The sequence below is a fragment of the Salvelinus fontinalis genome, chromosome 23 (genome assembly GCF_029448725.1).
Source record: "Salvelinus fontinalis isolate EN_2023a chromosome 23, ASM2944872v1, whole genome shotgun sequence".
Lineage (NCBI taxonomy): Eukaryota > Metazoa > Chordata > Actinopteri > Salmoniformes > Salmonidae > Salvelinus > Salvelinus fontinalis.
In genome coordinates this window covers 13,153,665-13,167,474 of record NC_074687.1, presented here as the reverse complement: position 1 = coordinate 13,167,474, position 13,810 = coordinate 13,153,665, and the positions used below count along the sequence as shown (strand labels likewise).

Genomic DNA, 13,810 nt, shown 5'->3' with positions numbered 1-13,810 from the left:
CCAATGTGAAGAGAACACCACCAATACTGTAAAGAACTCAGCGTAATGAACTCAATGCTGTCAACAGGACCACACATTTCAAACCAATAAATGTGCGGGCATCCTTAAGAAACTACACTAGTCTTACCCGAGTCTCAAAGAACTTCTCCAGGACCTGTAGCTCCTCCTGTGACCAGGGACCGGTGTTCTCGGGGGTGACTTTGAGCTGCAGGGTCTGGTAGGTCTTTGGGTTGAGTGCCACGCGACACTTCAACACCTCCGTCTTGAACATGATCACACCCGGCTCGTTTGAGTTCACAATAGACAGCTGGAGAGAGGGAGGAGGGGAGAAGAGAGAAGGATTATTATAATAGGGGAAAAAAATGACAAAAACACTAAGTAAAAATAGAAAGATTGTTCCACATTAGTTCTACAAAGTACAATCATCTACATGGCATTTTCAAAAGATCACATTTTAATTGGGGAAGGAAACTAGCCTCTATCTACTAATGCTTGGGCTGAAGGTTCAAGAGATTGAAGGCTGGGGAAAAGCAGTGGGGTTAAGGAACAGCCCAGCAACGAACTTCTACCAAGGAGTTAGACAGAGATGAAGTCATTAGAATAGTGCTGGGCGATATGGCCTAAAAGTCCTATCTCGATTTTTTCAAACGATATATCTCAATTAAAAAAAAATATTCTCTCTAAATAAGCATTATTGTAAAATTAAAGGTTAAAATACACTACATTTCAAACAGTCAGCGATAATCTAATGAATTCAGGGCTTGTGAGGTTATACCTAGTCTAAATATAAGCCTTCCACAACCATAAAACTCACTAATAATCGAATTATTATCAAAATAGTTTAACCTGATCTTTTTGCCACATGCGACAAACTGAGCATTAATTTTTTCAGAAACAATGTTCTTTTATACTCTCGTTTTAGTAGTGTCTACTCTGCGCACATTTTGAGTAGTTGAGACATAAAAAGGGTACTGTTAGACAAGGTTAACTTCTCCTCTACTACAGTAAAATAATGTCTCAATGTGTTTTGGTGTCAATATGACCGATTCTGTTGGACCAAACCTAAAATGCAAATAGCGAGTTGAAACCGCTTGTCAGAACTCTGTTGGCGTGAGAGGCAGGGGGAGGTGTGTGTGTGTGGTGTGTGGTGTGTGGTGTGTGGTGTGTGGTGTGTGGTGTGTGTGTGTGTGTGTGTGTGTGTGTGTGTGTGTGTGTGTGTGTGTGTGTGTGTGTGTGTGTGTGTGTAGAACATAGAAAGAGAGACGAACTGAAATTTGCCCAAAATCAAGCCAATGGGTTTCTATGGGTTTATTTTGGACCTAAGCTTGTCGCCTGCCTTCGCGCCTTTGGGACAACAACTCCCAGTGTTAGGGCGGAAGCGTGCATCTGGTCATTTATACAGATCTCTGGTGTAAATGGGAAGGTGAACACAGCACAGAGGAGCGAAGGAGACGAGACCAAAAATACAACATGAAAACAAAACACTCATAACAACAAAAAAATAACAAAACCTTGATTCTTGCGATTCAGGCATTTGGAATACTGCGCAAAAACATATATTGAAATTAATTTGATATATCGCCCATCCCTAATTTGGAGCTGGCTAAATCAGGCTTCATTTGACAGTGACATGAAGAAATGGGATGAGAGATGGTTAAGCTGAGGAGAGATGGGGTATTAACAGATGTTTGAGGACAGTGGTAACACTCACGTTAGCCTCCAGCTGGATGAGTTAGAGAGAGATGGAGGGATGAGATGGAGGGATTAAATGGAGAGAGGGAAAGAAGATGTGAGAAGGACAGAAATAAAACAATTTAAGCCAGAGGTTGAGTGAGAAAGGGAAAGACGAGTAAAGAGAAAGACAGAGAGCAGCACAGAGACACTGAAGAAAGAAAGACATATGGACTAAACTCAGACATGAGTGGACCACAGATCACCACTCACGTTGGGCTCCAGCTGGATGATCCTCTGCAGGTGGCGTCTCATGATAACCGAGCCCAGGAAGCGCTCCAGCGGAGAGCAGAGGTAACTTCCTGCCAGGCCCGGAACCAGGCAGGGGGTGGGCGAGGGCAGCAGCAGCACGTGCAAGGCATTGTGGGTGAGGATGGTGGGGATGGAGGCAGCCCAGGAGCGCTGAGGTAGCTTACGGGGCGGGGGCATACTGCTGGGCATGGCCCCGGAACCTGGAGAGGGAGACACATAAACATGCCATTTATTAATACGTCCTTTTTTTAAATTTTTTAAATACACATTCATGAAGATGTCTTAACATTTTCAACCCTTGGAAAACAGAACTGATTTCAGTGGATTGTCATTCAGGGAGCAGGGTTTCCGTTAGCCAGTAATAGCCAGATTTTGCCCCGATTTTTGTTGTTGTTGAAAAGCTGATAAATGAAGTTGGCGCCGGCCGGAGTCGGAAGTTGGATAACCGCTAAAAACTATTTTTCCCAGTCGGATAGTTTTGTTTCCCCAGTTGACTTGAACGCACTGAAGTCGGACATGTCCGTGTTGTTCATCAGAGTGGGAAACGCTACTTTGCAATGAGCTTAAGTCAGTAGGCTATGGCTACTTAAATGTTTGAAACCTGGACATTTTAAAACATATGAGGCATGTCTTATCTTGCTTCAAAGTAGCCTATTAAACCTCCTCTCGTTCTACATTTCTAACACATATTTGAATCTCTGTCACATGAAACCGTTTGTTTGAGAGGCGCCCTTTTGACACTGTGGTTTCCTGCCCGTTGCATTATGGGACAAACAGTCACTTGTAGCCTACTGCCTTGTGAGCATTGCTGCACTTATAATGTGAACAAATGACATTTTTTTTGACCTGACGAAGATGCGTTTTCGAATCGAAACGTTGTCCATAAAGAGGCGAACTGGGACTGTGTGTGGGCCTTCTTGTTCTTTACTAAGAAATAATAGTTGATCAACATTAAGCTAAACGTTCTGATCTTCTGCGTCACTCATGTAGACTAGGCTTACTGGTTGTAGGAATTTGGGATCTATCGTCCCACAGCTGTCCCAGAGTCTGTTTGGAACAGGTTATTTCTTCCTCCACAAGCTGACCAATAAAATAGCTAGCCTAAAATGTTCTACTATAGTGGATTGACAAAGGCTAGTGATTTTGCTGTTCGTTACTCGTCTTGTTGGCTGAGGAAAGGTAAATGTGGACACTTATTCTAACATGTTCAAAGTGCACATCAGAATTCATTAAGAAGGATCGCATATCGTTGCATCCTCGACTTGCATGTTCTGTTAATATGAATTACCATATTGTAAAAGCGCTGTCATTCTGAGCACTGTGGGTGGACGCCCTAATCAGGTTATGCACCCAATGCCAATAGGTCCGGTAAATTTCCCAAATGTCCAGTAAATTAAAATGTTGTCGGTCAAATGTCCGGCGCCAATCCAGTCAAAGAGTCATGAATGGGGATGTAGAGTTTCTACGGTGTGTGTGTGGTACTCACTGGAGCCGGCGCGCGGGGAGTGTGAGGCGTCGGGGATGGGTGAGTGGAGTGAGGGGTTTCCAGGGGACATGCCGTGGATGCGAGCCCCAGGAGAGGGCCCTGAGACTTGGGGAGAGCCTGGCCACTGGCCCCTCTGGTTGGGAGATACCATAGCATAGGGGGAGCTGGGGTCCAGAGCACCTGGGAAACATACAGACAGATATTCTAAACCTTTGTCTTTTTCACTCACATCATCATCATCGTCGACATCAATACAGTGTCCAGTGATATTATCAGTCATCATCATCCTCAACATAAGCACAGCAATAATAATCAATAATTGTCATGAACCTATTTGTTTACTCAGACAAACAGTCAGACATGAACCAAGACGGACAAAAACACACATATACACAGACTGTCACGTTCTCAAACACTTCCATTACTCCCCAATTAACACTCTCCACTGTTAAACCACCACTGAGTGCCCACTGCCCAGTCAAGCTTGAGTTCAACTTCTCAACCGCCTGAAAACAGACTAAACAGGTGTCAGAACTATCCAAGGGACTGGTGTGCAACAGCACAGGGACCAGTGCAAGTCCATGGGCCAAAGGTTGGAAACACTAATCAATGTGCCCAAAAAGTTCACCAGTCAGCCAGCCAGTCAGACAGCTAGCTAGCCTGCCAGCCCATATACAGCCCAGCCCGCCTACAGGCCATGTGTCACTCAACCTGCAACATGGACCGGCTATGGTTCTACTCCTCTACCCCAGCCCCCTCCTCTACCCCAGCCCAGTCCCCTCCTCTACCCAGGCCCAGTCCCCTCCTCTACCCAGGCCCAGTCCCCTCCCCTCCTCTACCCAGGCCCAGTCCCCTCCCCTCCTCTACCCAGGCCCAGTCCCCTCCCCTCCTCTACCCAGGCCCAGTCCCCTCCTCTACCCAGGCCCAGTCCCCTCCTCTACCCAGGCCCAGTCCCCTCCTCTACCCCATCCTCTACCCCAGCCCAACCCCCTCCTCTACCCCAGCCCAACCCCCTCCTCTACCCCAGCCCAACCCCCTCCTCTACCCCCAACCCAGTCCCCTCCTCTACCCCCAACCCAGTCCCCTCCTCTACCCCCAACCCAGTCCCATCTACCCCAGCCCAACCCAGTCCCCTCCTCTACCCCAGCCAAGTCCCCTCCTCTACCCCAGCCCAACCCCCTCCTCTACCCCAGCCCAGCCCCCTCCCCTCCAGTCCCTTCCTCTACCCCAGCCCAGTCCCCTCTACCCCAGCCCAGTCCCCTCTACCCTAGCCCAGTCCCCTCTACCCTAGCCCAGTCCCCTCTACCCTAGCCCAGTCCCCTCTACCCTAGCCCAGTCCCCTCTACCCTAGCCCAGTCCCCTCTACCCTAGCCCAGTCCCCTCTACCCTAGCCCAGCCCTCTCCTCCAGTGCAGCCCTTCTCTACCCCAGGACAACCCAGTCCCCTCCTCTACCCCAGCCTAGTCCCCTCTACCCCAGCCCTCTCCTCTACCCAAGCCCAGCCCAGCCCCCTCCCTTCCTCTACCCCAGCCCAGTCCTCTATCCCAGCCCAGTCCTCTCCCCAGCCCAGTCCCCTCTACCCCAGCCCAGTCCCCTCTACCCCAGCCCAGTCCCCTCTACCCCAGCCCCGTCTACCCCAGCCCCGTCTACCCCAGCCCAGTCTACCCCAGCCCAGTCTACCCCAGCCCAGTCCCCTCTACCCCAGCCCAGTCCCCTCTACCCCAGCCCAGTCCCCTCTACCCCAGCCCAGTCCCCTCTACCCCAGCCCAGTCCCCTCTACCCCAGCCCAGTCCCCTCTACCCCAGCCCAGTCCCCTCTACCCCAGCCCAGTCCCCTCTACCCCAGCCCAGTCCCCTCTACCCCAGCCCAGTCCCCTCTACCCCAGCCCAGTCCCCTCTACCCCAGCCCAGTCCCCTCTACCCCAGCCCAGTCCCCTCTACCCCAGCCCAGTCCCCTCTACCCCAGCCCAGTCCCCTCTACCCCAGCCCAGTCCCCTCTACCCCAGCCCAGTCCCCTCTACCCCAGCCCAGTCCCCTCTACCCCAGCCCAGTCCCCTCTACCCCAGCCCAGTCCCCTCTACCCCAGCCCAGTCCCCTCTACCCCAGCCCAGTCCCCTCTACCCCAGCCCAGTCCCCTCTACCCCAGCCCAGTCCCCTCTCCTCCTGTGCAGCCCAGTCTAGTCCCCTTCTCTACCCCAGGACAACCCAGTTCTCTCCTCTACCCCAGCCCTCTCCTATACCCCAGCCTCAGCCTGTCCCTGTGGTCAGTGCGCTGAACCATTTACCCTGCGGGCAAAGCTGGTCGGGCCCATAGCTATGCCCAGAGAGGAGGGAAAAGGGGTAGGCCCAAAGGGAGAGGGGGAGCTCAATGCTCCGCTAGTAGAGCCCAATGAATGGGTAGTCCCTGCGCGCACACACACACACACACACACACACACACACACACACACACACACACACACACAAACTGATCAAAAAAGCTTGTCAGACACACTCACATACATCCATTCATACACACACATGCATACACTGACCCATACACAGACAAGCAAACACACACACCTATAAACAGGAGAACACACAAGCTAAGTTAGACAGCAGACGCAGGCTCTAGGGCTGAGATGGGTGAGCAGGACTGGATAATGCTTCCTCCCTTCTGGGCTCAACTCTCTCACACACAGTTTGCCATTCAGCATGTGCATGACCGCAGTGGAAGGGCGAACACACAAACAGAGTGATATCACTTAGCAGGGACCCGTGAGCATTTGGTCTATTTCCTCTGTTCTGTAGAGGGATGCCAAGCACACATGGCACAAACAGGGCACACGCCAGCACAACCACACCATCCCCTCTCACCTGGGGACTGTGTGGGCACGTTGGGATGGTAAGGGGTGGGAGGGGAGGTTAGGGGAGGGTACACTCCACCAGGACCCGCTCTCATTGGCTGTTGTTGCTGCTGGGCCTGTAATTGGCTCATAAAGGTGTCCATCATGTCGCCTCCCACCGGCGAGGGCGGGTTGTCGTCTTCATTGACGGAGCGCCGCCGAGCGTCCTGGTTACTGTCAACAAACATGTTGAGGAACGTCTGGTAGAGAGAGAGAGGAGGGGGAACAAAGAAATAAAGAAAAAAAGAAAGAAAGAAAGAAAGAAAGAAGGGAGAGACAGTGACACAGAGAGAGAGAGATAAAGGTATAATTGAATTCAACATCCGATATTTTCATACAACTGAATCTTGACACTTTCAAATTCCTAAAACAAATTATCTCCACCCCCCAAGCCCTCTCCTCTCTCCCGTACCTTGAGCCCCGGGGCGGGGTAGAAGCCCTCCACGATCTTGGTGTTGTCGAAGAGGCTGTAGGCCCCGTCTCTTATGGCCACCACCCCGCGGCTGCGGCAGTAGATGTCGATGCAGTACATGTTGCGGAAGGCCAGGCGGATGTGTGTGGCTGACTGAGGCAGGATGGAGAAACACTGATAGGCCGTGTTAGTGCGCTGGGTCAGCCCCAGCATGGGCACCGTGGGCAGCTTGTTGATGGCATTCAGAGGGGCCTGGGTATCTGACAGCACCTGGTGAGGGAGGAAGAGAAAAGAGAAGTTAGATAATTCATAGAAAACAAATGTAATGGAAATCAGGCCCCTTTGGTAGGCGGCCCGGCCCCTGTATAGTTAGGTTGAGCGTGTGGCCGGCCCGGCCCCCGATTCGTTGGGTTGCGTGCGTGGAACGCCCGGCCCCCGCATCGTTGGGTTGAGCATGTGGCCGGCCCTGCCCCTGTATAGTTAGGTTGAGCGTGTGGCCGGCCCTGCCCCTGTATAGTTAGGTTGAGCGTGTGGCTGGCCCTGCCCCTGTATAGTTAGGTTGCGCGTGTGGCTGGCCCTGCCCCTGTATAGTTAGGTTGAGCGTGTGGCCGGCCCTGCCCCTGTATAGTTAGGTTGAGCGTGTGGCTGGCCCTGCCCCTGTATAGTTAGGTTGAGCGTGTGGCTGGCCCTGCATAGTTAGGTTGAGCGTGTGGCTGGCCCTGCATAGTTAGGTTGAGCGTGTGGCCGGCCCTGCCCCTGTATAGTTAGGTTGAGCGTGTGGCCGGCCCTGCCCCTGTATAGTTAGGTTGAGAGTGTGGCCGGCCCTGCCCCTGTATAGTTAGGTTGAGCGTGTGGCCGGCCCTGCCCCTGTATAGTTAGGTTGAGCGTGTGGCCGGCCCTGCCCCTGTATAGTTAGGTTGAGCGTGTGGCCGGCCCTGCCCCTGTATAGTTAGGTTGAGCGTGTGGCCGGCCCTGCCCCTGTATAGTTAGGTTGAGCGTGTGGCCGGCCCTGCCCCTGTATAGTTAGGTTGAGCGTGTGGCCGGCCCTGCCCCTGTATAATTAGGTTGAGCGTGTGGCCGGCCCTGCCCCTGTATAGTTAGGTTGAGCGTATGGGCCGGCCCTGCCCCTGTATAGTTAGGTTGAGCGTGTGGACGTGCAGTACCTGTAGTAGCGGGACCACAGTAGGGGTCTTGTTGAACATCTCCTGTAGTTGATGCAGTATAATGTTGTGGCAGTTACTACAGCCTGAGTTAGGGCCTACTGTTCCTAGAGAGAGATGGAACCTCTGGCTGCTACTGTTCCACTGGATGGTCACCTAGAGGAGAGAGGAGGGGGCGAGAGAGGAGGTGAGAGAGTAGCGAGAGAAGGAATGAGAGAGCGCAAGCGTCTCATTAGAGGTCGGCATGTCCGATTAATTAGGGCCAATTTCAAGTTTTCATAACCATCGGTAATCAGCCTTTTGGACGCTGATTATGACTGATTACATTGCAATCCACGAGGAGACTGCGTGGCAGGCTGACCACCTGTTACGCGAGTACAGCGCCAAAAGGACCTTGTGGCTGCAAGGAGCCAAGGTAAGTTGCTAGCTAGCATTAAACTTATCTTATAAAAAACAATCAATCTTCACATATTCACTAGTTAACTACACATGGTTGATGATATTACTAGGTTAACTAGCTTGTTCTGCGTTGCATATAAGCAATGCGGTGCCTGTTAATTTATCATCGAATGATAGCCTACTTCAACTTCGCCAAAGGGGTGATGATTTAACAAAAGCGCATTCGCGAAAAAAGCACAATCGTTGCAACAAATGTACCTAACCATAAACATCAATGCCTTTCTTAAAATCAATACACAAGTATATATTTTTTAAACCTGCATATGTAGTTTAAAGAAATTCAGGGAAATTGTGTCACTTCTCTTGCGTTCAGTGCAATCAGAGTCAGAGTATTTGCAGCAGTTTGGGCCACCTGGCTCGTTGCGAACTGTTGAAAGGCCATTTATTCCTAACAAAGACCGTAATTGATTTGCCAAAATTTTACATAATTATGACATGACATTGAAGGTTGTGCAATGTAACAGCAATATTTTTACTTAGGGTTGCCACCCGTTCGATAAAATACGGAACGGTTCCGCATTTCACTGAAAGAATAAACGTTTTGCTTTCGAAATGATAGTTTCCGGATTTGACCATATTAATGACCAAAGGCTCATATTTCTGTGTGTTTATTATATTAAAATTAAGTATATGATTTGATATTTGATAGAGCAGTCTGACTGAGCGGTGGTAAGCAGCAGCAGGCTCATAAGCATTCATTCAAACAGCAGCTCTTAGCAATGCTTAAAGCACAGCGCTGTTTATGACTTCAAGCCTATCAACTCCCGAGATTAGGCTGGCAATACTAAAGTGCCTATAAGAACATCCAATAGTCAAAGGTATATGAAATACAAATGGTATAGAGAGACATAGTCCTATAATAACAATAACAATCTAAAACTTCTGGGAATATTGAAGACTCATGTTAAAAAGGAACCACCAGCTTTCATATGTTCTGAGCAAGGAACTTAAACGTTAGCTTTTTTACATGGCACATATTGCACTTTTACTTTCTTCTCCAACACTGTGTTTTTGCATTATTTAAACCAAATTGAACATGTTTCATTATTTATTTGAGACTAAATTGATTTGATTTATGAATTAAGTTAAAATAAATGTTCATTGTTCATTCAGTATTTTTGTAATTGTCATTTATTACACGTATATATGCATGTTGCTTGCTGTTTGTAAAAAGTACTGTATGAATAAATGTGATGGATTGAGACTAGAGGTCGACCGGTTATGATTTTTCAACGCCGATACCGATTATTGGAGGACCAAAAAAATACATTATAATAAAATAAAATTTGTCCGATAAATCGGTATCGGCTTTTTTTGGTCCTCTAGGGATGTGGCACAATTTTTTTTTGTATTATTTTTTTTTTTTTTTAAACATTGAAACAATAAGAACGTTTCATAAGATTCCACAGGAAGTCCTATTGCGTATGACCGCTAGTGGGAAATTAAGTTCTATCTAGCACAGTCATACAGTATGCTTAGACTACAGGCATCTGAACTCTGCCCCAACAGAAAACAACCGTTAATTCACATTGGCTCCAGTGTTCCTTCCATTTCTTATGTGCATTAGCAACTCAGAACAAAAAATAAACCTAGCTAGGTGATCAAAGTTATTCTCCTTCCATTCTGTTTTCCCTACATTACAGGTCTCTCACTCAATTTCGATTAGACTGCTCCCTCTATACACACTCGTGCTGCGTACCCAAGCTCCCATTAGGCCTACAGAAATATCTGTCTATAAAAACATATCTAACTGATGGGATAAACAACCAAAACGGTAGGCAAGCTACACTCCTTTCCAAATCACAACAGCTTTATCACAAATTCAAAATAGGCTGGTTGATTAGGGAAATATGTGTTCCAATCACGAGCTGCAGTTTTAGAGTAATAGATGAGTGTTAAGCTTTTTTGCTAAGCGCTCTAGTGTGCCATTTAGAATACTGTAGGTTACAACCCTCCATAAACCTAGTGTTCCATTTAGAATACTGTAGGTTACAACCCCCCATAAACCTAGTGTTCCATTTAGAATACTGTAGGTTACAACCCTCCATAAACCTAGTGTTCCATTTAGAATACTGTAGGTTACAACCCCCCATAAACCTAGTGTTCCATTTAGAATACTGTAGGTTACAACCCTCCATAAACCTAGTGTTCCATTTAGAATACTGTAGGTTACAACCCCCCATAAACCTAGTGTTCCATTTAGAATACTGCAGGTTACAACCCCCCATAAACCTAGTGTTCCATTTAGAATACTGTAGGTTACAACCCCCATAAACCTAGTGTTCCATTTAGAATACTGTAGGTTACAACCCCCATAAACCTAGTGTTCCATTTAGAATACTGCAGGTTACAACCCCCATAAACCTAGTGTTCCATTTAGAATACTGTAGGTTACAACCCCCATAAACCTAGTGTTCCATTTAGAATACTGTAGGTTACAACCCCCATAAACCTAGTGTTCCATTTAGAATACTGCAGGTTACAACCCCCATAAACCTAGTGTTCCATTTAGAATACTGCAGGTTACAACCCCCATAAACCTAGTGTTCCATTTAGAATACTGTAGGTTACAACCCCCATAAACCTAGTGTTCCATTTAGAATACTGTAGGTTACAACCCCCCATAAACCTAGTGTTCCATTTAGAATACTGTAGGTTACAACCCCCCATAAACCTAGTGTTCCATTTAGAATACTGTAGGTTACAACCCCCCATAAACCTAGTGTTCCATTTAGAATACTGCAGGTTACAACCCTCCATAACCTAGGCAGGTTCCAGACTGAAATATGCAACAAAAACATTGTTTAGATAAAGGCAAATGGTGTATTCATTAGTCTAGTGGCTACTTTGTTTCTGTTTTGTTTTGCTTTGTTTTTTTGAGAAAACATTTGTTTTGGGATTTTTTCTATACGTTAACAATTCAATTTAGTTTAAACGGTCATACCCCTACAAGGCACCATACACTCGCTAGTTGGGAAGGAACCTAGCAATGGGCTAGAGTTCAGACAGGACATTGGTGTAATGTTACTCACTGAGCTGCCCTTGGTGCTGCCGTAACACAGAACCAGTTTGCGGTAGTTATACAGCCGGATCTCACTGAACAGACTCAGGTAAGACGGCATCTCTAAGAGAGGAGACAATACATAAGCACACAGTCAATACAAATGGTCATCAATACAAATGATCATGCGTTACTTATCTTTTAGCTGTATGAGTAGAAGATTCATTCCCCACTCTCGTACCACAAATGTTCGCACGCATGCAGACACACACCTGACAGTGATCGTGAGAACACCAGGACACACTGGTAGAGCTGGTTGATGGAGATCCAGTCGTTGAGGAACATCTCCACCACCTTCCTCCCTCCCACAGGCTCAGACAGAGGGTTCTCATAGGTCAGATACACATGGCGGGTAGAGACTGGACACACACACACAGAACAGGGAGAGATAAGGGCACAGTTTGGGTAGAGTGTGTGTGTGTGTACACATGTACGTTGGTGTGTTTTTTGGTTGTCCATATGCGTGCGTTTCTGTGTACCTTGCTCTTTGCTGTGTGTGCTGTTGAGTGGGCAGTTGGCCAGAATTAGTTCTGCAACCCATGTGCGGTTGTTCCGGCCCTGCAGACGGAAGGTGCAGTCCAGTAGAGAGCGCTCCAAAGCCAGACTCGTCTCCTCCCCTACGCCCTTACTGGGAGGGATCCTAGGGAGGGGGACAGGACCACATGGGGTCAGGTACATAGTGCATACTTTACTGAAATAAAGGGTACAAAACCATAATCTTTATCTATCAGCTATCATCTTTGTTTTGGGTGCATGTTATTGCGATGCGAGAAAACTTCAGTTTAAATCAGTAGAACCAAAATCATATTAGCATTATCTCTGAAATTCCCATTGACTTCCATATTATTTGGCAGTGCCACTGACATCTGGATTTGCAAGGTATCCTGGGATGTGGAGTCTTACTTGAGGATGCGGATGGCGTGGCTGCAGCCGTCTCCTTCCACCTGTACACCCTGGTGGGGAATCTCCATCTGAGATAACTAGAGAGAGAGAGGAGAGAGACACATGTTTAGACAAGAGGAAGAATGGAGGGAAGAGAGGGAGAGATGAGAAGAGGATGAGAGAGATGTGAGAAAGAGAGCAAGAGGGATGGATGAGGAGAGGGATGATGAAGACAGACGGTGGAAAGGGAGAGGTGGAAAAGTAAAAACTGAGGAAGAGAGTTGTAAGATGTAGAGAAGAGAGAGAATAAAAGGGTATACTCCCTCCATCCATACCTCCACTCTGAGGCTTATGAAGGGCATGTTGGTGTCACACATGGCCACTAGGTGAGCCAGCTCCTTGTTGAAGGCAGACATCTCCCCCGAGCGCTTGGGCTTCTTGGGCTCCAGAGCTCCCTGGTCTTCTGATAACTGGAAGACAGAGAAGAGAGAGAACATATGAAAACACTGAGATAACCTAACGACGATAAATAATAATAATACATTTAATTTATAACATGTTCTCTGAAAATATCAAGGTTTATATGTACAGTACCAGTCAAATTAATAGATGTGTCCAAACTTAAGGGTTTTTCTTTATTTTGACATTTTTCTACATTGTAGAATAATAGTGAAGACATCAAAACCATGAAATAACACATATGGAATCATGTACAATAGTAACCAAAAAAGGGTTAAATAAATTAAAATATATTTTAGATTTGAGAATCTTCAAAGTAGCCACCCTTTGCCTTGATGACAGCTTTGCACACTCTTGGCATTCTCTCAACCAGCTTCATATTTTAAATCATTGCAACCAATACAAGCAGTTCTGCAATCCATTCCTACTTTTCTCTTAGCTCCCGGGCGGGCCCCTTGGCCAGCGGAATTGTCCAGGACGAGCTGTTCCAGGTTCGGCTTGAACTGCTGCAGGAGCTGGGCGCATGGAGGTCCCTCCTCACCTTCCAACTGAGACACAGACAGGAAGGAGTACTTGTACTGTAGCTCCGTGGGACAGCCAGGCATATCCAGCATCTCTACCACCTAGGGAGGGAGGGAAAGATGGACGGGTGAAAAAGCAGGGAGAGAGGGGAAGGAGAAACAAATAAAATAGTGGGAAAGTTGTGCATGATTAATGTACTAATACATTTATCTATCTCATTGTACATTTTCTTGTGTTTGCTATAAATAAATAGCTTTTTTGATGACCAGTAATAGGCATAAGGCGTGAGGGGCTTACAATGTAATACTGTGGTAGGCGGGTAAGCCGGATGAAGAGCCTGTGTTTTGATAGGCTGCTGGCAGGGTGGGAAGCAGAGTTGGAGAGGTGTAGTATGTCTGTGCAGATAGTGGGGAGGTGTTTCACAGACTGTCTACACCTCTGCTCTCCTAACCAAAACCTGGAGGAAGGGAGTAGAGTAGAGAGAGGGAGAAGGGAGAGTTAGG

At 47.6% G+C, this 13,810-nt stretch overlaps 1 protein-coding gene across 1 annotated transcript in view; it reads right to left on the bottom strand.

The window, feature by feature from the left end:
• Positions 1 to 13,810, bottom strand: part of LOC129820878 (mediator of RNA polymerase II transcription subunit 14-like) — a 35,772-nt gene that overhangs the window by 9,155 nt on the left and 12,807 nt on the right. Inside the window, exons 13-25 of the mRNA XM_055877950.1 lie at positions 13,605 to 13,764; positions 13,214 to 13,408; positions 12,662 to 12,796; positions 12,348 to 12,424; positions 11,924 to 12,084; positions 11,657 to 11,803; positions 11,416 to 11,507; positions 7,928 to 8,080; positions 6,765 to 7,034; positions 6,324 to 6,552; positions 3,470 to 3,649; positions 1,945 to 2,183; positions 128 to 307 (exon numbers count right to left, since the gene is read on the bottom strand). Of these exons, the coding sequence (XP_055733925.1) occupies positions 128 to 307; positions 1,945 to 2,183; positions 3,470 to 3,649; positions 6,324 to 6,552; positions 6,765 to 7,034; positions 7,928 to 8,080; positions 11,416 to 11,507; positions 11,657 to 11,803; positions 11,924 to 12,084; positions 12,348 to 12,424; positions 12,662 to 12,796; positions 13,214 to 13,408; positions 13,605 to 13,764 (2,218 nt within the window). The remainder of the gene's footprint in view (positions 1 to 127; positions 308 to 1,944; positions 2,184 to 3,469; positions 3,650 to 6,323; positions 6,553 to 6,764; positions 7,035 to 7,927; positions 8,081 to 11,415; positions 11,508 to 11,656; positions 11,804 to 11,923; positions 12,085 to 12,347; positions 12,425 to 12,661; positions 12,797 to 13,213; positions 13,409 to 13,604; positions 13,765 to 13,810) is intronic.